Genomic DNA, 23,578 nt, shown 5'->3' with positions numbered 1-23,578 from the left:
TCGCACAGAATTTTCAATCCATGTGTGGCATGCGTTCCGTCGGTACGATGCAGACTAGTCAGTATGCACCTACCTTTATATTGTGGTGTTGTCGCTTTGTTGTTTTGTGTTTCTTTCGTGCTTTGCGCCTTCCCCTGTCATATTGATGACGCATGTTCCCCCACTTCCTATTAGTGTACTGTACTTTTTATTCTGGGTGTGGCCCTCAAATAATTATTTTATTTTAATGCGGCCCTAAGATAACCTAAGATTGGACAGCCCTGATGTAGACCATGAAAACTAAATAAAAAAAGCTAAAGAATAAAGAACTCAGGGAAGATATTTGGTCCTGTAATGAAGCTTTTAAAAGAAGTTAAAGCTTCCCTTGTGCTATATATCTTTTAGAAATCTGAGCACAAGAGGGTAATCCTCCCAGTGTTTCCTCCTATTCTCCTCCATTTTTCTTATTTCTTCCTCCTCTTTCTCATCAACTCCTTTTCTTTATCCCCCCCTCATCTCCCTTTCTCTCTTAAGGTGGCCAAACGGAACCAGAATATATCTTCTATTCTCTGCTGTATTTATCAAATGGAGTTTTGTGCTACCTATTAACCAAAAAAGTGGAGGAGTAGAAGGTATTTTTCTCCCTCCCAAAATCAACAATTCACTAAACTATTTTTATTGGTATGTGCTCCCTTGCCCTTTTCTTACATATAAATGGCCCTAAATAGGGGAGAAAAAAAGATTTCCCACTCCTTCCTAAGAAAAAATTCAACTTTAAAACAAAAATATTAATATTCATAAAAGCAAAACTATTACTTACCAGTCAGCATAAAAATTAACTAAGGCAACATCTGCATTGTCTGAAATTTAAAAAAAAAACATATACTTAAGTTAGTCATATGCATACTTTTCTTGTTACTATCATTTGAATTTATTCAGAAACCCATATGCAATCAGTCAGGGCCAACTCATACATTTACTGAAGTCCCCCTTTGCTTCACAGCCTTCTGATATACATTCACTCTAGATTTCATTGTTCTTGGCATCTACAAAGGATCAGGAGAAGGCAAAAGATCGATTTAAGATCAATCTATTTAGCTACAGGTATCAGCTTTCACAAGAGCTAGGGGAGAAATAAAACTAAGAGTTGTAAATGAGGTCTGTGAATAAGCTCCATTAGTAGAGAAAATTAAGATTGGTTACACAGGCACAAAGTTACCTCAAAATTCTAAAAGAAGGTCCGTTTGATTACAACAATTTTTCTAGAACTAAGCATACCATACAGCAAATATAGCAAAATACAACATCTGTGCATTTAACTTTTGTGATTTCAAGCATTTACGCGATTATATTAGTAACCTCATTTTCACTTTCATGTCGGCAACTGTGCACATTCACAGCTATGCAAAGTAGAAAAAAAAATGAGAGGCACAATATGCGTAAGTCTGGGGAGCAGCTGGTATCCTAGTAGGTGCTTCACTGGTCTTGTTCACCCTATCATTGTAAAGAGCTCCCCTTGCATTTATTACATATTTTCATTGTTTGTCTTTAAAACTCAAGTTTTGTTGTTGGAATTATGCCCCCAAAGCAGAGTGGAAGTCTTTCAAGCTCTAACATGATGTCAAGACCTCACCAGCTTTGGTGTCTTCCAAAAGCAGTGACTAAAGTCCTTGGTTTTCAGAGGGCAGCCAAGGTAGAGAGGTTTATAGCAGTATAGCAGAGGCCTACCTCATTTTATTGCACTTCACTTTATCATGCTTCCCAGACATGGTTTTTTGTTTGTTTGTTTTTTTTACAAATTGAAGATCTGTGGCAACCCTGCATTAAGCAAGTCTGTCGGCACTATTTTCCGAATAGCGTGTGTTCACATCAAGTCTGTGTTACATTTTAGTAATTCTCACAGTATTTCAAACTTTTTCATTACTATTATGTCTGTTATGGTGATCTATGATCAGTGTATCTTTGATGTTACTATTGCAATTGCTTGGGGCTCCACAAATCACACCCATAGAAGCAAATGAATTTAATCGATAAATGTTGTATATGTTCTGACTGCTCCACTGACCCATGTTCCCCTGTCTCTCTCCCTCTCCTCAGGTCTCACTATTCCCTGATACACAATAATATTTATATTAAGCCAATTAATAACCCTACAGTGGCCTCTTAGTGTTCAAGGGAAAAGGAGAGTCAATCAATGGGACAAATTTCATTGCTGTCTTATGTTAAGAAATTGCCATGGCCACCCTGGGCAGTCAGCAGCCATCAACATCAAGGCAAGACCCTCCACTTGCAAAAAGATTATGACTTGCCAAAGGCCCAGATGATGGCTAGCATTTTTTAGCAATAAATTATTTTTAAATTAAGGTATGTACATTGCTTTTTTTTTTTTTAAGATAATGCTTTTGTACACTTGATAGACTATAGTATAGTATAAACGTAACTTTTATGTGCACTGAGAAACCAAAACATTTGTGTGACTTGCTTTATTGTAATATTCACTTTATTGCAGTGGTCTGGAACCTAACCTGTAATGTCTCCAAGGTGTGCCTGTGCAATGCCCTCACACCATCGTCTGACACAGTGGAAGTTAAGACAGGTTAAAAAATGTTTTTGTTTTAAGAATTTTAAGTATTTACAGTAGGAAAGTCAAACTCCATAAAATACTTTTATCTTGCCATCAAGTGGCAAAAAGCCACTTAAATTCCAAACTACCCATCAAAACAAATTAGGAAAATATCTTATGCCTTGGGCAAAAAGTAATACAAATGTAATACCTCCCCCATCAACTACTAGATCTAAATTACTTCTTTTGACTCCTTAATTAACTAAAGAGAGGTCTTTCAGAGTAGGACTATATATTACAATAAAAAATCTACATGTCCCCTAACATTTATTATAAAAAGTTGTTTATTTAACCGATATTGCTTTAGTTTTTACAATATTACTTCAGTGAGTGGATATTGATACATTATTTAATACATTGATAATTACTAAAGAAACACTTAAGCAAACTCTAAATATAACAGTGTTTACATTTTTCAATAGATCACCTGTTTTACCTCAAAATCATAATCACTATCTACAAAATAATTTTCCAATTACTATTTCAAAACTGGAAAACCATCTCTCCATATCCATCCCCAAAACCTTTAACAGTGGCTATAATCCCATTACTTACAAATATAACTGTAAAACACCAGCTGCTTAGAATGTAACTAAGTAGCAGTCCTCAACCAATAAGGCATTAAAAAATGTACTTTACATTTTTTCATAGATGAGACAGCTGACAACTAATCAAATTATCAGCAATTTTGTTTAAAAAGCAACCCGTGGAGTATGGTTTCAGATCATTAAACACACAGCCCCCAATACTACAATGTCCATGTCTACTGTACTATATATACACAATGAGAACTGAATTTGTAAGTCAGCCTGAAACTGATATTAAGAATTATGACACAAACTGAGCTATAAGATGCTGAATTATCACAAAAACATAAAATTGTTTAATATATTCAATAGGGTAAAGAAGTGGCAATATATTTTTAGAAAGGTTAAACAATCCCTGAAATCAAAAGTATTTTCTGGTTTCCCTTCAATTAGCAATGAAATTTAATTAATCAGAATACTGATTTCCCAAGTATTCCAATTAGTCAGAGTTTTACAGTAATTTCACACAGGCAACTCTTTATGGAATAGTAATTATACAAAGAAAATTAAGTTTCCAAGTACTTACTTAAAATTTCATCTATATTTCCACTATCAAGACTTGCTATTTCAGCTGTTATTGGAGTAAAAATCCAAGTTATCTGAAAATGTAAAAAGTATAAAATTAACAACTAATGTTTCAACATGAGGTAAATAAAGTAAATGTGGGGAGCACTTAGAAATTTTACAAGTAAACTTGATTCCACGTGCAAAGATACAAATAACCAGTAATTAATGTTTTGTAAGAAATTTCAGATCTAAAGTTTCATTTGGAAGGCAAAGAAAATTGAGATATTTGTTATAAGATTATTATTTCTTGCTTTCCTTTTTATTTGTTTTTTTTTATTTTATTTTTTAAAAAAAGATTGGGTCTCCTTATCTTACCCAAGCTGGAATTGTGGGAGCTAATCATGGGCCCAGATTCCATTCTGATCAGCACTGGGGCTTTCTGCATTTTTTTCTCCTTAGGCAACCTAGGGCATCCTGTCCCCCCCACCAGGGTTCACCATATTGATTGGATATGGACACCTAATTGCTTTAGCCAAATGTAACTCAGAACCAGCCCCCCCCCCAGCTCAAGAAAACTGTTGGCTACAACCTCCCTAGGAGCAGGGATTACAAGTGCTCAGTACTACGCCTGCATATTGCTTTTATACTATCAAATTCAATATAAACAAGTTTTGTAAGCAGTTAGGACAACTGAGAATGGTTTACCTGCTCAAAGGAGCTACTCTTTTCAAGATATTCACTGCCAATTCCATAGTTTATCACAATCTCAATATCTGCTATATTGAGAATACTAATTAACTACACCAAATTTCTTTATGACTGATGTCCAAGGAAATACAGGTTCTTTGTTAATTTAAAAAAAAACATTGTTTATTAACATTTTTCAAGTTTGAATGAATTTAAAGTAAAACTTATCCTGAATTGCAAGTAAAGTTATTTTAGCTCTATTTTAAGATTCAATCTTAAAGTCAATGTTTGTCAAAATGTGGCCTCAAAGGCCCTGCCAAGTCCTCACCATGCAACTGGATCAATAAAGTGGAGGAGGTGAAAAGAAAATGAGATGAAAGGAAGAAAAAACATTAACCATAACAATAACCAAAATGTTTATAAACGCTCAAATAAGATATTCACAAAGGACTGTGTCCATCTTACTCACATTCTTCTGGGAAATCCTTTGTACTGGTTCAGCTCCTACTGTGTGACTGTAGATGGGCAAGCCTTAACTACTGGGCCTCACTTTCTTTATCTCTAAGCGGTACGTTGAAGGGACAGTGCTTGAGCCAACTACTTTACCACTTTGTTGTAAGGAAGGTGTTTTGCAAACCCTAACCTGTTACATAGTAACATATAAACTATTATTATGAAGATATGACCGCTAAACAAATGGTTTAGTAACATGGCTGCCTTTCTGGTTGGTAAAAGAGAAAACACAGCTCTGGAATTAGAGGGCCTAGATTCAGACGCGGGAATCCAAATTCATTATCTAGGTGGCCTCAGACAGGTCGCAACTACTCCAGGCCTCGGTTCTCTCATCTGTACAATAATGGAGCCACATTTCCTGTATGATGAACTTCCAGCTCTAATTCTATGACTCTGTGTAACTGTGTTTTCCAAAAGATAAAATACGTAACCTGAAATCTTGAAATATATGATTTGAATAACAATTTTTATTGCTCATAACACTTTGAGATGTAAATGGCACAATTAAACCTCAACAATTAGTAATTAATGCCTGAACTCCTTATATTCCACTTTAATAAAGCAATAACACATTGATATAAGAATATACATTCTCCTTATGGAAAGAGATAATTGGTGCCCAAGTCTATAAGCACAAAATTTTTACCAGGAAAACTGTTCAAGAAGAGCTCAAATATAGATATTCAAATAAAATTATGAAGTGATAAATCTATAACTAATGTCATCATTTAAATAATCAAAGCACCATCGTTATTGAAAAATCATATGGAGAACTTCCAAAATCACATATTTAAAACTGAAAATACACCTACGGTGAAGAAGAAGCATGGTATGGTAGACAAAGCGAGCTGATCATGGTGTTAAGAGGACTTGAGTGTGGGTTCTGTCTCTGACACATACTGGTTCTGTGACCAGTAACTGAGCCCTTTAGTGCTCATGCAACTCTCTAAGACAGAAATTCCCAAACCTTTTGTTCCCTGTACCCCTTGGCTTTCTATTAACCCTTTCATACCCTCTGTTCAATATGAAAGGAAATAAAGTGTAGAGTTTAATCATGCATAGCAGAGATTTTTTTATATAGAAAACTTTATTTCGTACATAGCATTTTTAGCATGTTATAAAGTTGCTCGATGTTTAGTTCACAAATAAATTAGTAAGAATTTTGTTTCTGTTTTCTTTCAACTAATAGTTTTATTCTCAATATAGTTTTTGAAAGATATCCATGTATCATGTTCAACCTTCAGTCTGTTTCTTGCTTTGGATTTGATTGAGAATAGGCCTGATTTAATTCCTGATTCAAAGATTAAGTTGTTATAAATAGAATTAAAGCTTTACGAGAACATTTAGTAAGAATAGGATATGGTTTTTCTAAGGGTACACCAAAAATGTTATAATTTCATTTATTATAAATCAATTTGGAATATCTGGTTACTGTAGGGATCATTTTTCACTGTGTTGTCATCATTCATATGAAATATGAGTATGAAATGGATTTCTTATACTAATCTCATTCATTTGGTTTTGGTTAGTAGGAATTATTTTTTCAATTGTATCTTTCAAGTTTTTGAGATGTACTATAATGTTTCCTTCCTTTTATACCCCAACCCCACCTCCTTACTGTACTCCTTTGAATCCATAATTTTTTCCCCATTAACACTACTACTGTTGGAATATTTCAATAGTTAATGTAATTATTACCAAATATCCATCAAAATACCTTTCTGAGAGGTTTCGTATATGCCATGTGGGTATGCATAACCCAGATTGAGAGCACCTGCTAAAGCCTGTAAGTTGCAAAACAGTTGCCTACCTGCAATGAGGGCCTGAACTCACTAACCTGTACATAGAGGAAATCGCAAGTCTAGACTTCCTCCTCCCCAAAAAAGTCTGTGGTAACACAAGTAATAAACAGGTAACAAAAATCACCTTTATAAAAATAAGTGATTTAATGAATAAAGTTTTGATGAATAGCTTGTTTTCCCCTATGAAACACTGCCAACTAAAATGCAACACGACATCCAGCTGACAAGATCTGTTCAATTCAAAGTTGATTTAAAAAAAATCCAACATCCAAAAATCTTTCTACATCATGAGCTATCCATTTTTTTTTTTTTACCATCACTACTAATATGTAGCACAAAGGAAAATGTATTTGCTTATTTAAATTGCTAACAAGCTATACTGCCCTGATGAGATAATCATAGCAACCTTGGGCAAAAACAAGTTTCTCCAGAAAAACATCTTTGAATATCAATGGCTTAATTGGTATTCTTGCTTAAAAACTGAAAAGATACATCTTTTGTGAATGAGTGATTCTAAATTAGGATAGTAGTAATAATGATGATGATGATAATAAACACTGTATGGTGCTTACTATGTGCCAGGCACTGTGCCAAGCACTTTACAATGATCCCATCTGATTGTCACAATAACCTTAGGAGGTAGATACTCTTATGAACTCCATTTTACAAATGAGGAAACTGAGACAAACAGTGGGTAAGTGACTTGCCTGGAGTCAAACAAATTTTTTATGGTCTTGATGTAATGTTTGGGTCCTGTCTATGCCCACCCAGGGATACTTTATTTTATTTTGGTATTTATGGACCGCTAAAAAAAAAATCTATGTTCATTTCAGCTCCTTTAATAATTTAATTTGCTAATAATTTGAACTCAGGTCTTCCTGACTCTAGGCCCTGTGTTCTATCTACTGAGCCACCTAGCTGCACAATCAATGATTTTAAGTATTTTATTTCGATCTTAAAGACATTTGGCCAAAAGGTTTTTTTGGGTTTTTTTTTGCTTTTTGGCAGGGCAATTGGGGTTAAGTGACTCGCACAAGGTCACACAGCTAGTATGTGTCAAGTGTCTGAGGCTGCATTTGAACTCAGGTCCTCCTGACTCCAGGGCCGGTGCTCTACTCACTGCGCCACCCAGCTGCCCCCAAAAGTATTTTTTAAAACAAAAATAAAATCTTTATAATTTTATAGAAGATGTTAAAGGTCAATCATTGAATGAGGAGTATGCTTTCTACATGTGGTTCCACTTAAGATATTGTAAGATACAACCACAGTGAATGTTCTATTGTTTAAGAGTTTAGTGTAGAAAGAGCACTGGACTTAAAATCCATCTTTTTAGTTTTCCACTTAGAAGATAGGTACAACATGGAAAAGCTGAGATTCAAAGAGGTTAAGTTACTTATCCAAGGTCACATGACCGACCAACATGTTAGTCCTCAAACCACTAGTCCACTGCACTATAGAAAGGTCACATCTGAATGTTCCAGCTCATTTCCCTGCCAATATTCTCACAGAAAGATCAAAGTTTAACTGTTGAATAAAAACTACTATGGAGATCTAATTCAATTCAACAGATAAATTATCCTGCACTTAGCTATGTTCAAGGTTCTGTTCTGAGAAATCTGACAACAACAAAGACACAGTTCTTATTTACAAAAGGAGTTTACAGATTTTGGGGAGGCGGAGAAATGGTAGCGTTTGGACCACAAAACCAAAGTACGTAAGTAACCACAGCACAAGGTAGATCATAGAGAAAAACAGAACAATGGTTATCAATAATACATTTTGCAACATCTCTCAAATATGCCCCCTTCTCTCCTCTGATACTGCCACCATTCTGATGCAGACCTTCATCATGTCTAGACCATGCTAGACTTCTGCAACAGCCTGCTGGTGAGGCAGCCTGCCTCCAGTCTCCCCTGACTCCAAACCATTGTCCCTTCAGCCACCAAAGTGATTTTCCTAAAGCAAAGGTCCAACCATGTGACCCCCCTACTCAATAAGCTCCAGTGGCTCCCTATTGCCTCTAAGATCAAATAAAAAATCCTGTTTGGCATACAAAGTTCTTCATAACCTAGCCCCATCCTACCTTTCTAGTCATCTCACACCTTGCTCCTCGCCATGTACTCTTTGATCCAGTGACACTGGTATTCTTGCTGTCTGACAAAAAAGGATACTCCATTATGGGCACTGTGCATTTTCTCTGGCTGTCCCCTAAGCCTGGAATGCTCTCCCTTCTCACCTCCACCTACTGCCTTCCCAAGCTTCCTTTAAGTATCAATTAAAATCCCATTTTCTACAGAAAGCCTTCATAACCTCTCTTAATTCTAGTGTCTTCCCTCTCTTATTTACTTTCTATTTATCTTGGATAGAGCTTGTTTATACATATTTGCTTGTTGTCTTCTCTATTAGGTTGCAAGGTCCTTGAGGATCTTTTGACTCTTTCTGTAAGCTGAGTTCTCAGTATAGTGCCTTTCACATAGTAGGCCCTTAACAAATGTCTACTATTTCCAAAAATAATTTGTAGGCACCTATTTTCAAAAATGTTCCAGTATGAAAAACATTCTATAACTTTTATTGACACTGTCATCCTATAGAATTTTTATTCCTCTTTCATGAAGATTCCACAAAGGATCAACACAATGTGCTGAAGGGTGAGTTGTTTTTATATTTCATGGCAATCCATGGAGATAGTTATTCCTAGCTTTTGCCATATGACTAATCTATCTCCTTTTCCTATTATTTTCTTCCTGATATCCCTTATGTCACTATACAAGGTAGGTTATCACTGGAAATAAGCTGCAGCTTACTTATCTTTTCCATGTATCAATCTGCAACTGCACAGTATTGCCAGGAGAATATTTCTTTTAAAATTATGGGGCTTTGTACCAGTTAGGATCGTTATAAAAAAACAAAGAACCCTGCACAATTTACAAGTGCAATCCATCCTGCTCTTTCTTCTATTTAGTTGTATGATCAAGTCACTGACCATATAGGATTGTCTTTACATATAAGGAAGAACTAAACAAATGGAATGGATGAGAAGGTATGGATGCACTGCAATCTGCACTAATGGAGAGAATACTCACATAAGAGAAAATAAAGAGTAATTTTTTTGAGGGATAATATAGCAGCAATTAAGGATGAAATTTTACAAGGCCTTATTTTGCTCAAGTGGCACTTGAACAGAGCTCAAGATGTAAGCTCAGAAAAGGAGAAAGGAAACAGACATATTATAAGTTACATGTCATATTCTAAGTTACAGTGTTAAAAATTTTACCCTGTATCTTCTGTTCTCCACTGGCCTGGGATTCATAACACCTTAATTATTTGGGCAGTGGGGTGGATATCAGATTTATCTTCCTAATTAAGACACAGGTAATCTATTACAAACTATCCATTCCCTGACCTGCTTAAATGGGAAGACGTATGGAAAATAGCAAAACTGATAGGAGAAAAGCTGACCCAGAATTCAAAATCTAATGTAGATTACTCAGTCAGTCGACAAATATTTATTAAGTATCTACTATGAGAGAAATACTATGTTAATCGCTGAGGATACAAAAAGAGGCAAAAGAAAGTTCCTGACCTCAAGGAGCTTACACTTGTCAAGCAGATACTCCATAAAGAGATTATCAATAGTTGAATTTATGGGTAAAAAAAGAGGGTAGGACAATCATATGTGATTTCATTATTTTAAATTCATTGTTTTAAACTTTAAAAGACCATCAAACATAACAGCTATTGCATTCAGAGATGTATAAAAATATCCATTACTGTATTCAATTGTCAAGCAATTAATTACTCAGTGCTTTGTCTTATTTAGAAAAGCCATTACTCAAAAAAAGCCCAAATTTTTACTACTTAAGAGTTAAGAACTATTGTAGAGGCATTCACTGACATAATCTAGAATTGGGGACAGGAGAAATTGGAATATGAAAGAAAAACAGAATAAAATGCATTTGACCTGTTACAGAAAATGAATGTTTCCAAACAAGAGCAAAAAAATTAATACAAAAGTTTTTGCCTGGTTTATGCTACAAAGTAAATCAAAGTATTAAATGGTACCTAAAAACTGTGGGAGTAGCATTCTAAGAATACAAAGAATCAATGAGTTAACAAAAATACTTTGATACTGCTTCACAGAGATGTGAAAAAAGTATTGTGCAAACATTATTACTACTAGGACTACTTTGGTGGATCTGTGATTGCATGGGCATAAATATTCCTACCAATGCACACAGAAACACTATGATGCCTTTAGAGGATTTCAAATTCCCACCTAATCAACTAGTGCCTTGCTCACATAAATACCCAAAGTCTTTTTTGATTCCCTCCAGCTGATAGTTTTCCTTCTCACACATACCCCCAAAACTACCTTGTACTTATTTTGTATGTACTTCCTCATGTATGTGTTATCTTCCCTGACAGAATGTAAATTCCTTGAGAATACAGACTATTACTGTCTTTGCATCCCCAATGCTTAGTAAACTTCTTGGCACAGAAAAGGCATTTTAAAAAGGCTTATATGTGTATATGTGTGTATACATGTATGTGTGTATATATATATATATATACACACATACACATACACATGTGTGTACCTAATACATAATATGCAAATACGTGTACATGTAAATAAAATGAGGTACTATAGAAGTACTAATATATCATTCTAGTATTTCTCTGAGAATCTGAATATGTTTAATTTAGAGATTGTAGTCATCTAGTCCAACCTCTCATACAATTCAGAAATCCCTTCTAAAAACATCCTGACAGATGGTCATCCAATCTGTACTAGAATATACCAAACAAATATTTATTAAGCATATACTATGTGACAGGTACTGGAGACTCAAGGACAAAAATGAAACAGTCTCTACCTTCAATGATTTTATACTCTAGCAGAGGTGACAACATGTACATATATCTATACAGGTAAATATAAAATAAACACAAGGTAATTTGGAAAAGAAGGCACTGAAGGCTTCACAAAGAAGACGGCATTTGAACTGCGCCATGAATAAAACTAGGGCTCCTAAGAGGCAAGAGCGTAGAGAACATTTCAAGCATAGGGGACAGCCGGTGCAAAGGTATAAAGATGAGAGACGGCATCTTGTGTTTGAAGACCATCCAGATGGACGGTTTGGCTGGAAGGTAGTGTAAAGGAAAGTTATGTACAATAATGCTGAAGAAGAAGGCTGAAGGCAGGTTCTGAAGGGATTTAAACGTCTAATAGAGGAGTCTGTATTTGATATTAGAGGGGAAAAGAGCCACTGAAGTTTCTTAAGCAGAAGGAATAATCAATAAATATTTATTAATCCCCTACTCTGTGCCAGCCACTGGAGATACAAAGACAAAAACGAAGTAGTTCTTGTTCTCCAGATTACATTCAATTGGGGGAAATGATACATTAATACATAAGTAGATAAAAAGCTACATATCTCACAAACACACACACACACCTATCAATGTAACGGGGAGGTGGGGAGGTAATGAGAAGGACTACAAGCATCTGGGCAGATTAGGAAAGGACAAAGGGGCAAGGGATTTGGGAATCTAGGGTCATGTGTAACTGAACTGTTAACTATAAGGTGAATATTGGGAAGAAAGAAAATGAAGCCAGAGCAAGAGTGAGGGGCTAGGGATGGAACAGAAGTCTCTGAGAAGAAGAATAGGTTTAGGAGGAACAAGGAATTGGGAGGGTCAGAATGACAGGATATAGAAGGTTATTCCAGATGGAGAAATTTAAAAGTTCTTGAGCATGGAGTAGAATACTTAATAGTGATAATAAGATCAATGATTTAACTGTCTCTGGCTAAGGTGGACTAGAGATATAGATCATGGGAGATGAGACTGATGAAATGGAAAAGTCTGTGTCCGAAGGAATCATCCCAATACAGGCTTAGAGTTTGAAGGAACCTCAGAGACCATTGAATTCAGCTCCCTCCTTTGACAGTTAAAGAGACTGGAATACAAAAAAGGCTAAGTGATTTGTCCAAGGTCACACAGGTGGCAAGTGGGAGAGTCATGAATTAAACCCAGGTCTTCTGACACCAAATCCATAGCGTTTTTCGCTAAATATCAATCTAATCCCACATTGTACAGATGAGGTCACATGACTAGCAAATATCTAAGGCAGAATTCTAATTCAGTTCTTCCTAACTCCAAGAATGTTCTATGCACAACACCATGCCAACTCTCAACATCAAATTGTATGCTGAGGTCCCATAGTGTAAGTTAAGCAAAGGGATGGGGTGGAGAGGATGATTGTGAGTCACAGAAAATGACCTGGGAGACAACAGATAACTGTCACCAGGACCCAGACAGGATAATACAGTTTGGATAGTATGATTCTTAAAGGAAGAGAAGATGCCAAGCAATGGTGATAGAGGAAGAATATAGAAGTGGCAATGGAGAGCAAGGAATATACCTATTCCTCCTTCTGAACCAGTGTGAATTTAAATGAAAAAGGCTGAAGGGACCTTAATATTCATATCTGTCCACTTCTTACTCAACATAGGAATCCTCTCTAAAGCATCCTGACAGATGATCACCCAACCCATACTTGAAAATAACCAGTGAAAAGGACACTCTTAGCTGTCCAGTCTTGGACAGCTATGATAGTTGGAAACACCTTCTTTTTATTGGACTGAAATCTGCCTCCCTATAACTTCTGCTGAAAGAGCTAAGTTCAGCCCTATGGGGCTACAAAGATAATTTGAATCCCTCCTGCCACCTGACAATCCTTGGAATATCTGAAAACTGGTTTTAGGAAAAACAAAACAAAATTAAATACATTGTTGTTATTATCTCTATCTCTTGCATTTGACACCTCATTTCTATACCAACTTCCATCACTTTGGCTCAGGCCTCCTTTACCAACTCTTTAACCTGATTATTATAATAGCAACCTGCTGAAACAGCTTATTTTTATAAAGTCTTCTTAATCGTCCCATCGTATCCCCATTCCAGCTAGAAGCCATCCCTCCTCCTTTCTCTAATCTCTTATATCACCGTTTGAATCTTTTTTACATATTTATCATGGTCTAACATAGTTATTTGTTTACACATTCAGTTGACTACAAGCTCCTTGAAGGCAGGACTATGTTCTTTTTCATCTTTTTTATCCTCAGTATCTAGAACATAATAGGTACTTAATAAATATTTGCTGAATTGAATCTAATGGTTTTAGACCCAAACCCCCTCCTCCCTTTACCATCCTGGTTGCTTTGTTTACGAAGTAACTAATTTTTTTTAAAAAAATTTTGAATTAAATACAGTATTTCTTATCCAGAGATTATTTTCAAATTGGTTAAATGTGTCAAATGGCAAAACAACTCGGGTCTTTTAGGACAAAAATACAATAAAAACTTGTGTACAAGAGACTATCAAACATTGAAATAATTATATAATATCTAAGCCTATGGATACATTTGATGAGCTTTGTCATAAATGTTTTATTAGGATGTGCTAGCAAATGTGAGTTTGGATAAAAAACAGAATACTCTCAGTAAGAACATTTTTTTAAGCCAAACACTTTACAAGATTTTAAAAAGCTATCTGTTCTTAAACCAAGTGAATTATTTTATATTTTATATATTGTGTATATTCAGAATTTAAGTACTAGAGAAGAATGAGTTTGAACACCCGGGGGCTTTTACATTAATATTCAGTGAGCCTTTACAAAAATTTCGTATCTCTAACCTAATTTGAAAATTATATAGATGTTAATTTTTTAAAAAAAACTATTCTGCTGCTATCTGTTTAAAAATAGCATCAATGGGTATTTCTACATTTAAAATATTTGCATGAAATAGTTTTCACTTCTACTAAAAACTGTCTGGAGGATGTATGCAATCTATTCTTCCTTGTGGCATTACTTTTTCTAATTAGCATTAGATCTGCTGGGCATGCTATATTAATAGCTTAGTTTATTCTTGTTAAATCTTTCATTTACCTTCCTTTCTGTTGGGAGATGCTAAAAGCCCTTCACAAACTGAGTCTCTCCTGTAGCAGGAAATTAGTGCTGCACCAGGCAAACAGATCTCTCCCACTTCTAATCCAGATTGACATGTTGGAGCTACCACCTGAAGTCCTAACCCCACAGGATCCAATGGCTGACTTTGTTCCCTAGCTACATTTTCCTTTCTGCACTGTTGGTCTGCTGCTGCTGCTTAGATTTGCATTAAGCTGGCAGGCAACAGGAAACACAAGGGTCTGCAGCCTGCTACAGGAGGATAGAAGATGTGAACAATCCCCAGAGAAAGCAAAGCTGACAGGAGTTGTAAGAACCCCTGAAGTTTGACTTAAGAACCATCTAACAGGGAACATCTCACTGGATATTCCCAGAAGGCCTATAATGAACTAGAAAGTTCAAAGACTGGAAAAAATAGTATATGAAATAATAAGAAAGTAAAAATGATCCAATTCATTCACTCAGAGAAACAAATTTAACCCTTAATAATCATGGTGGCAGTTCAGCATTACTGGTTTTTATATATGCTACCACAATAATTCTTCATCAATTCAAGTCACACTTTTTTATTTCCAAATATCATGCAGATATGGTTAGCAGTTTATTGTCTGCTTTTAAAAGGAGGAGTACTCACTATGGAACATCTATGTAGCAGAATTTCACACTGATTTACATACTTTAGAGATGCATGAAAATCCATTCTCTCACAAGTGTAAGAGTTTTGGGAATAACTGTATCTCCTAAACCACCACACCTTCTGTCCCAATCCCCACAGCCATCACTGAGGGGAGAAATTATTTTGGATAAAGAAAGGGTCCATGTTCCTCATCACCACTGACCAATGCTGCTCCCACCAATTGCCACCAAAAGACAGATAAGCAATCGCAGCATCCCAACACCAGTCCTTCCAGCCCTCTTGGCCATCATCTGGGAAAGCAACTTCTATGGAGAAGGGGACAGCCCCCTCCACCAAGTAACAACCAATGGTGATTCACAGAGCAGGCAAACCAGCCTACCTGAAGGAGCAAGGCACCCTGAGGGAGAAACAAGAGGCAACATGGACCAGGCTTGGCAAATCACCACCATTATGGCATTTACCATATGAAAAGTACTGCAATTCCTCCTTATTGGAAAGAGTAGAGGGATAGAGGGTGGACATAGAAGACCTCCTCCCAGGTACTCAATTTAAGGAGGGCCCCCCCTCCCCAACAGCCATCTCATTATTTGCCACCCAACTGCAGGTCTTCATCATTCCATTATGCCAGGTACCCTTCCATTCCTTCCACCCCATCCTGCCCCACCTCCATCTTTTCAGCTTTTTATCATTAGACTGTAAGTTCCCTGAGGGCAGGGGCTGTCTTATGTGTTTGTCTCCTCAGCACTTAGCACAGTGCCTAACACATTGTACCTGCTTGATAAGTTATTAACTGATTAACTATAACATGTTAAGCATAAAAATACAAAAATGAAACAGCCCTTGACTTTATTAGAAGAATTCAACATATATACTTTTAAATAATCTAACTTTTAACAAGAGGTTTTATTGTGTAACTCATATTAATAACATTGTTGTTAGTCCAGTCATGAAACTTCTATTGATAGCTTATCCTGAGTATTACACAGACAGGAGACTTATCCATACAGGTTGGCCTACCTGAGGTGCTATTTTTGGGCAGATGTAGAGACCAATAGTTTGAACAAAGAGTCTATCAGCAACGGATAGAATCTAAAAAGGTATTCAAATTGTGCTTTGAAGAAAGTAAGGCATTCTGTCTAACACATAATAAAGAAAGAGTGTAATACAGAAGAAATTGTGTACAAGGGACAGCCAAACAGGCAAGTTTGGGACAGAGGATGAAGGAAAGGAAGTGGTATGAAATAAAATTAGAAAGGTAGGTGGGTACTAGGCATATAGCCCAAAGAAGTCAAAGACAGAGAAAAAGAAATCATACATAAAAAAATACGAATAGAAGAAATTTTTGTTGTAACAAAGAAATGGATACAAGGTTAGTGTCTGTCATGGAACCTCTGAACAAATTGTGGTATATGGATGTGATGAAATATTACATGATAAGAAATGATGAAAATGATTAATTCAGAGGAACTATGGAAGATCTGTATGATGCATAGTGAAATGAGCAGAATCAGAACAATTTACACAATGACCACAATAAATTAAAGGTAGAGAACTTTGAAAGACTAGAGAACTGTAACTGATACGGTGATCAATGACTTCAAGAGACTGATAATGCCATTCCACCTCTTGGCAGATGAATAACCAAGAATAAATATAAGATTAACAGATTTATGGGTGGGGGAGGGATCTTAAGGTCTTAAGAAGGCTAATGCCCAGGAAAAGCTGTGGTTTGCAAAACATGCTAAGAGCAACCAAAAAGGCCTATAAATTATATTGGAAGCAAGAAGAAAGAGGAGATAGTATAATGCTTAGGGAAGATGGTATATTAACAGCTTGACAAAGTCAGAAGTACTCAACTCCAATTTCATTTTATTTCTAACAGAATGATCTTCAAAACTGGATAGGGTAGAAAAATCTGAGAAAATGAAGCACAAGATAAGCAAGTAGAGATTTAGTACCTTATTAATTGCTTGAAAGGAAATTTATTCTTAGCCCTAAGCAAATGAAATTGTAGAACAATGAATATACAAGCAGATGTGATCTCACGTCTACTGATGATAATATCTCTGAAACCATGGAGAACATTCTTATTTTCAAAAAAGGAAGAAAAACGATTCTCCTAGAATTCTTCTAGATTCTAGAAATTACAAATTAAAAAGTTTGAAACTGATCCGTGGAAAAATTACAATATTTTATTAAATAAACTGTTTACAAATAACTTAGAAAAGAAAGTAGCAATCATGAGGACTTGACTTAGGTCTACTAAGAATGTCATGACAGACTAAGGTTATTATCCTGCTAGTTAAAATAATTCAGGGAATACGGAGTAACTATAATATTCATGGCACCGTGCAATACAGTGTCAGGGCAGATGACTCCCAACTGATCCAACGGTATAAACAATCATTTAGCTCTTCCCACTTGGCTACCCGCCAGGGATCTAGATCTGTCACACTTGATAATTATATATAGGGGTTCCCAAGGCTCTGTTCTGAGCCCTCTTCTTTTGCCCCTCCCCTCTGTGGTATTTCTCCTGGTGATCTCATCAGCTCTCATGATTTCAATTATCTTCTCAATGCAAACTATTCTCAGGTCAACTTATCCAACTCTAACCTCTCTTTCCAACTTCAGTCTCCAATCTCCACCTGCCTATTAAACATCTAAAATTATATTCTGTTTGAAAAGATGGTACAGAGAATATCAATAAAAATTATTACTCAATTCACCATCAATTAAAAGAAAAATATGATAAATGCAAAGTCAACAATGAATCTCATAAAGAAAAAAGGACTCAGTTGGAATTCACTATTACTGTACATGTTACTGGACTTATGTAAACTATGTTATAGTAAATATACTTAAGAAGCTGAAATGTCTTCGTAGACTTTTGGTAAGTACAGTTATTGTGGTGCTAGGGAAGTCTTGTCTTGTATAAATTTGACTCTGGGCCCAACAGTGTTTTCTGATTTTGGAAAGATGGGGAAAGAAAAAGAAAGCAGATAGCACATACAAATGTGTGGGCAGAATAATAGGTCCACCCTAGGATGGGCAGCTGTTCCTAACAAGTTAGGATTGTGATACAGGTTAGTTATTTGTTTGTTTTTAATAGATGGAAAATATCAAGTACAGCCAACACAGTAAAGCCAGGTGCTAGGGATAAGATTCACCATTTTAGGGCCACGCTGTCCCAAGGTGATGCTGAAGCCATAGAGTAGGCCAAGTAAGAGAGTCTGAGCAACTATAAAAACTGCAGATTTAGCAGACTTGTGAACCATCCAATGTAGCAGAGAGTAGACTGTTTTCTTAAGCACTCTGAGTATGCTTTTGCTTGTTAAACAAACAAAAACTTTTTATTCTTCTCTAGTGAATAAATTTTTTTGACATTAAAAATGGCTGCTAACCCTTGAGGGAGCAAGGAAGGTAGTTCTTGGGGTCAAAACAAACACAAAGTAAGGCCAGTTACGGAAGGCAGAAGATTAAAGACCTGGGGGATGCAGCCAACTGTTAAGCTTCAGACAGTTCAGGAAATGGAGCCAGAACTTAAGAGAGCCTCGGTCAAAACAGCTTCACTACAGTTCCCCTTTTCAGGACAGACAGACATAGTCTTTACTTATGGCCACAAGGAAACTTGGTGGCAGGTTCCCAAAACAAATTTCTCTCACATGCTTTTTGTACTTAGCAGTGGATGAAACTATTTAAGGAGTTGAAATTAACATTGTTACTTTTTTTTCAGCAGTCCATAAATACCTAAATTAAATAAAGCATCCACGGATGGGCATAGATGGGAACCAAATAAATTATGTCAAGACTACCAAAAATTTGGAATATTTTGCTTACATATAATGTAGTTTCCTACATCATCAAATTACACCATCAAGTGCTACTAGCCTTTTGGAATGCAGGGAATGAGTATCATTACTATCACCAAAGATTTATTTCAAACAAGCAGTTTTTTAATCCTATTTTTGATACTAGCTTCTCCATTATATTCATTTCTTGCTCCCTTTCCTACCACAGGCAAATGTTGCACAGCTGATAGAGTGCTGGGCATGGAGTCAGAAAGTCCTGATTTCAAATTTGGCCTCAGGTACTTACTAGCTGTGTGACCCTGGACCCTGTTTGCCTCAGTCTCCTCAACTGTAAAATGCGGACAATAATAGCGCTTCTCTTCTATTTGTAAAAGTACTTAGCACAGCGCCTGGCTCACAGTAGATGGTGTATAAATACTGACTCCCTTCTCCTTCTTGGACCATCTGAGCCATCCAAACAAAGATTAGATGGGTAAAAAAAGCAATCCAACAAAGCTCTACTGTATCTACTGTGTATAAGAGCATATGCAGCAGCATTCCACAGGCTGCGGAGAAGGGAGAGAGATTAATTTTCTCTACTACTCTCTGGTACCAAGTCAAATTAAACCCTCTTTTATTCTTGTGTTCTTCCCATTTCACTGATTTCAATTAGTTCACTCTGAATTGGTTTCTATCTTCCCACATACCTCTGAACCTTTATGCTCACAGTTCTTAAGTCCACTAATATTCCATTATATTCATAATAACTAACATTGATATACATTTAAGTTTTGCAAACTACTTTGCATATATCATATAATTAGATCCTGTGAGGTAGGTGTTATTATTAAATGATTTACCCAGAGTCACACAACTAAGTCTAAAGCAGAATTCAAATGCAGGTCTTCCTAACTCTGAATCTAGCAGTTTATCCTTCACACCACCTAGATGCCTAGGTATAGTCACGACCTTTAATTTCTTTGTCACTACATAAGGTACTGCTATGGATATTTCAACAAATATTTCTAAAGTGCATAGTATGGGCAATGAATGCTCTGTGGTGGGTGCTAATGAGAAGAGCAACTTGAAATGCACTCACTTCTCATCTCTGCCTCTTAAAATCTTTTACTTTCTGTCTGGCTCAGCTAAGGTGTTACCTCCTACAACAATTTATCTGAATCTGTCTTTTGCCTTTATCATGCCCCACCCTATATTACTTTACATGGTATAACATTCAATTCAACAAACATTAATTAAGTACCTAAGTACCAAGAAAGGCATGGGATACAAAAATGATACAGTTTCTACCCTCAAGAAGCTAACATTCTACTACAAAGAAACAACAAACAACAGAATAAGTAATTACAAAATAATACAAAGTGATTTCAAGGGGTTTAAGGTCACTCAGGAGGCCCAAGGATGAGGAATTAGTAGATCTAGGGATAGAGAGGGGAATCAGGGCCCACCCATGTAAGTCACACAGGAAATGGTACTCACATGTCTTCAATTCAAACACCTTCAGTCAGAAAACCGTTCATGGCTAAAATTAAGCATATTCTAGCTTTTAAAAACAATAGACTGAGCATAAGTTTATCTAATTTTAGTTAACTCATTATGAACAAAGAATGTAAGAGCTGGAAGGGGATTCACTTTCTTCATCTGTAAAATGAGGGGGGAGGGAGTCTCTTCCAACTCAAGTTATGATCCCATGATCTTAAGAGATCATGTAGTCCAGGAGTAAGGAACCTGTGACCTCAAGGCCACATGTGGCCTTCTAGGTCCTCGGGGTGCAGCCTTTTGACTGAGTCCAAGTTTTACTGAACAAATCCTTTTATTAAGGGAATTTGTTCGTGAAGTTTGGATTCAATCAAAGGGCCATACTTGAGGACCTAGAGGGCCACATGTGGCTTCAACAGGTTCCCCATCCCTGATTCTAGTCCAATCCCTTTACAATTGAGAAAACTAAGTCCCAGAGAGGTTCCCAACAGCCACACAAGTACTAAGTAGCTGGGGTCTGAACTCCAGGACTTTGATTCTATGCTGACACTATGCTATTTCCCACCTGCTAATTACCATAATTAATTTAGGGATGCCCATAGGAGTAATTCAGATATATAGGGCTATTTGACTCTACCCTAAATAACTAGAGAATCCTGAGCCTTTTTTCAATGTACTTGCTTGTAATAGTCCCTTTCTTCTCTTCTAATGTGCTGCTTCTAATGTGCTATGGCTTTGGAATTTAAATAAGGAAGCTCTGTAGAGTAAATACGTAAAGTGAGGGCATATGAGTAAATTACATGAGCTTTAGTACATGTACTTTGTAAAATCTATTTTGTATGAATGAAGTGAGAAGAACCAAGAGAATAACATATACAATAACAAGGCTCTTAAGAACTCTAATCAGCCACGATTCCAGAGACGTAAAGAAAAAACATGCTCCTACCCACCTCCTGAGACAAAGGTGATATTATCAAGATGCAGAATGAGACATACATTTTTGGACATAGTCTAGGAATTTGTTTTGCTTGACTATGATCCTTTGTTACAAGAGTTTTGTGTTCTCCCTCCCCCCTGGAGAGAGGGTGGGGGGAGGTGGAAGGCAGAAAAAATATATGCCTGTTAACACTGAAAATAAAATTTAAAATTCAGTTTGAATGCTCAGAGGCCTTTTGAGGGGAGATCTACCTGAAATCTGGTTATGTTTCCACGAAATGAGATTTCTGAATAGCCCAGTTCTAGATAAATTGTGTCACTACAGATACTCAAAAAGATTCTTTTCCAGTGAATGAAAGAGGAAGAAAACCGGCTTCTGCTTCTGAGTACTAACTGGGTCCTCCTTAACTCAGGGAGTGAATCATTATTAGATTCCCCAAGCCAAGATTCCTTAAAGCCCTCAGATACTTCCAATTTGAAAATGGAAAAATGATACAAAGGCAAATAAGTCAATTTATACAATCTTTATACAAATTTATACAAGCTTTACATCCATATAGCTTGCTTCAGACATATACAAATACACAATCCATAAATGCTAGAGCTGAGACTAAAGTCTAATCCACATGGCAACCCTTCAAATATTAGATGACTGCTATATAGATTAGGGCTAAGGAGGAAACATTCAAGTGATGTGCTCTTAAAGAAAAGTTCATAGAAAAGGGAAGACCATTTCTGACATCAGAAGTGCCTCGCTGGCTCTACATAGATGCACATAAGTCTTAGAGATTCTACCTCCACATCTCTTGCAACTGTCCCCTTCTCAACTCCTGGGACAACCACCCCAAGTTCAGGCCCTCACTCTATCTCCCCTGAACTATTACAAAGCCCCTCTTATCAATGCCTCTTTCTCAAGCCTCTGTCCCTTTCCAATGTACCAGGAACACAATTTCCAAAGCTTTATTCCTAAAGTACGGGTATAATCACCTCCTGTTCAAAAAGCTAGTGATTCCCTACTGACACTATTGATACATACTCCTCTGTTTAGTTTTTAAAGTCCCCTCTGATCTATTTTTAAACTACATTTCTAAGTTTATTACATATTACTCTCTCCTTTAGACATTCTACGATCCAGATGAATTGCTTATGCATCATCACAGGATGTCATGACATCATGTTTATATTTGTCCCTTACAATGATTACGGTCATCACTAAGATTTCATTAGTTAAATTTTATACCGTTTTTGTGAGTTCAATTGCTTTAAACAAATCATTTATCATTGCATCAATTCTTCTTATCCACATGTTCTTTCCAAAGCTACCAATAATCTCTTAATTGCCAAATCCAAAGGCCTTTTCTCACTGCTCATCTTTTTTAACCTCATCAGAATCTGATACTGTTGACAATTCCCTCTTCCTCCTTGGATTATCATGACACTGTTCTCTCTTGGTTTTCTTCCTACCTGTCTGACTGCTCCTTCTCAGTCCCTTTGTTGAATCATCATCTGTATCTCTCTCCCTAACTCTAAGTATCCTCCCCAGGCTTTCTCCTGGGCTCACTTCTCTCAACACCCTTGCTGACCTCATCCAACTATCATTACTATGCAGATGACTCTCAAATCTATATATCCATCTTTAGTTTCTCTCCTAAGCTCCAAACCCACATCACCAACTACTGACTAGAGATTTAAGCTGGATCTCACATAGGCATCTCAAATTCAACACGTCCAATACAGAATTCTCATTAGCATTCTCCCCAAATTTACCCTTCTCCTCAATTTCCCTTGGAGTTATTCTTGCCTCCTCACTCTCCCTCATCCCACATAACCTATTGGCTATAAAGTCTTGTCAATTCTACTTCCACAACACCTCTTGTATCTATCTCCTTCGCTCTTCTCACACCACAACCAACCCAGTGCAGGCCCTTATCCCTTCTCACCTGGACTATGTAGTAGCTTTCTCCTGGTTCCTCTATCCTTCACATAGATGCCAAAGTGATATCACCTAACTTCTGCCTGTCTCAATTTCCCAAACTGTAAAATGGAGACA

At 36.5% G+C, this 23,578-nt stretch overlaps 1 protein-coding gene across 2 annotated transcripts in view; it reads right to left on the bottom strand.

Annotated features, from left to right (window-relative positions):
* Window positions 1–23,578, bottom strand: part of ERP44 (endoplasmic reticulum protein 44) — a 137,540-nt gene that overhangs the window by 83,272 nt on the left and 30,690 nt on the right. For both annotated transcript variants that reach the window (XM_036737639.1, XM_036737638.1), the window contains exons 2-3: window positions 3,716–3,788; window positions 800–839 (exon numbers count right to left, since the gene is read on the bottom strand). In XM_036737639.1, the coding sequence (XP_036593534.1) occupies window positions 800–839; window positions 3,716–3,788 (113 nt within the window). The remainder of the gene's footprint in view (window positions 1–799; window positions 840–3,715; window positions 3,789–23,578) is intronic.

The sequence above is a fragment of the Trichosurus vulpecula genome, chromosome 9 (genome assembly GCF_011100635.1).
Source record: "Trichosurus vulpecula isolate mTriVul1 chromosome 9, mTriVul1.pri, whole genome shotgun sequence".
NCBI classification, from domain to species: domain Eukaryota; kingdom Metazoa; phylum Chordata; class Mammalia; order Diprotodontia; family Phalangeridae; genus Trichosurus; species Trichosurus vulpecula.
This window is presented reverse-complemented; position numbering and strand designations above follow the sequence as displayed.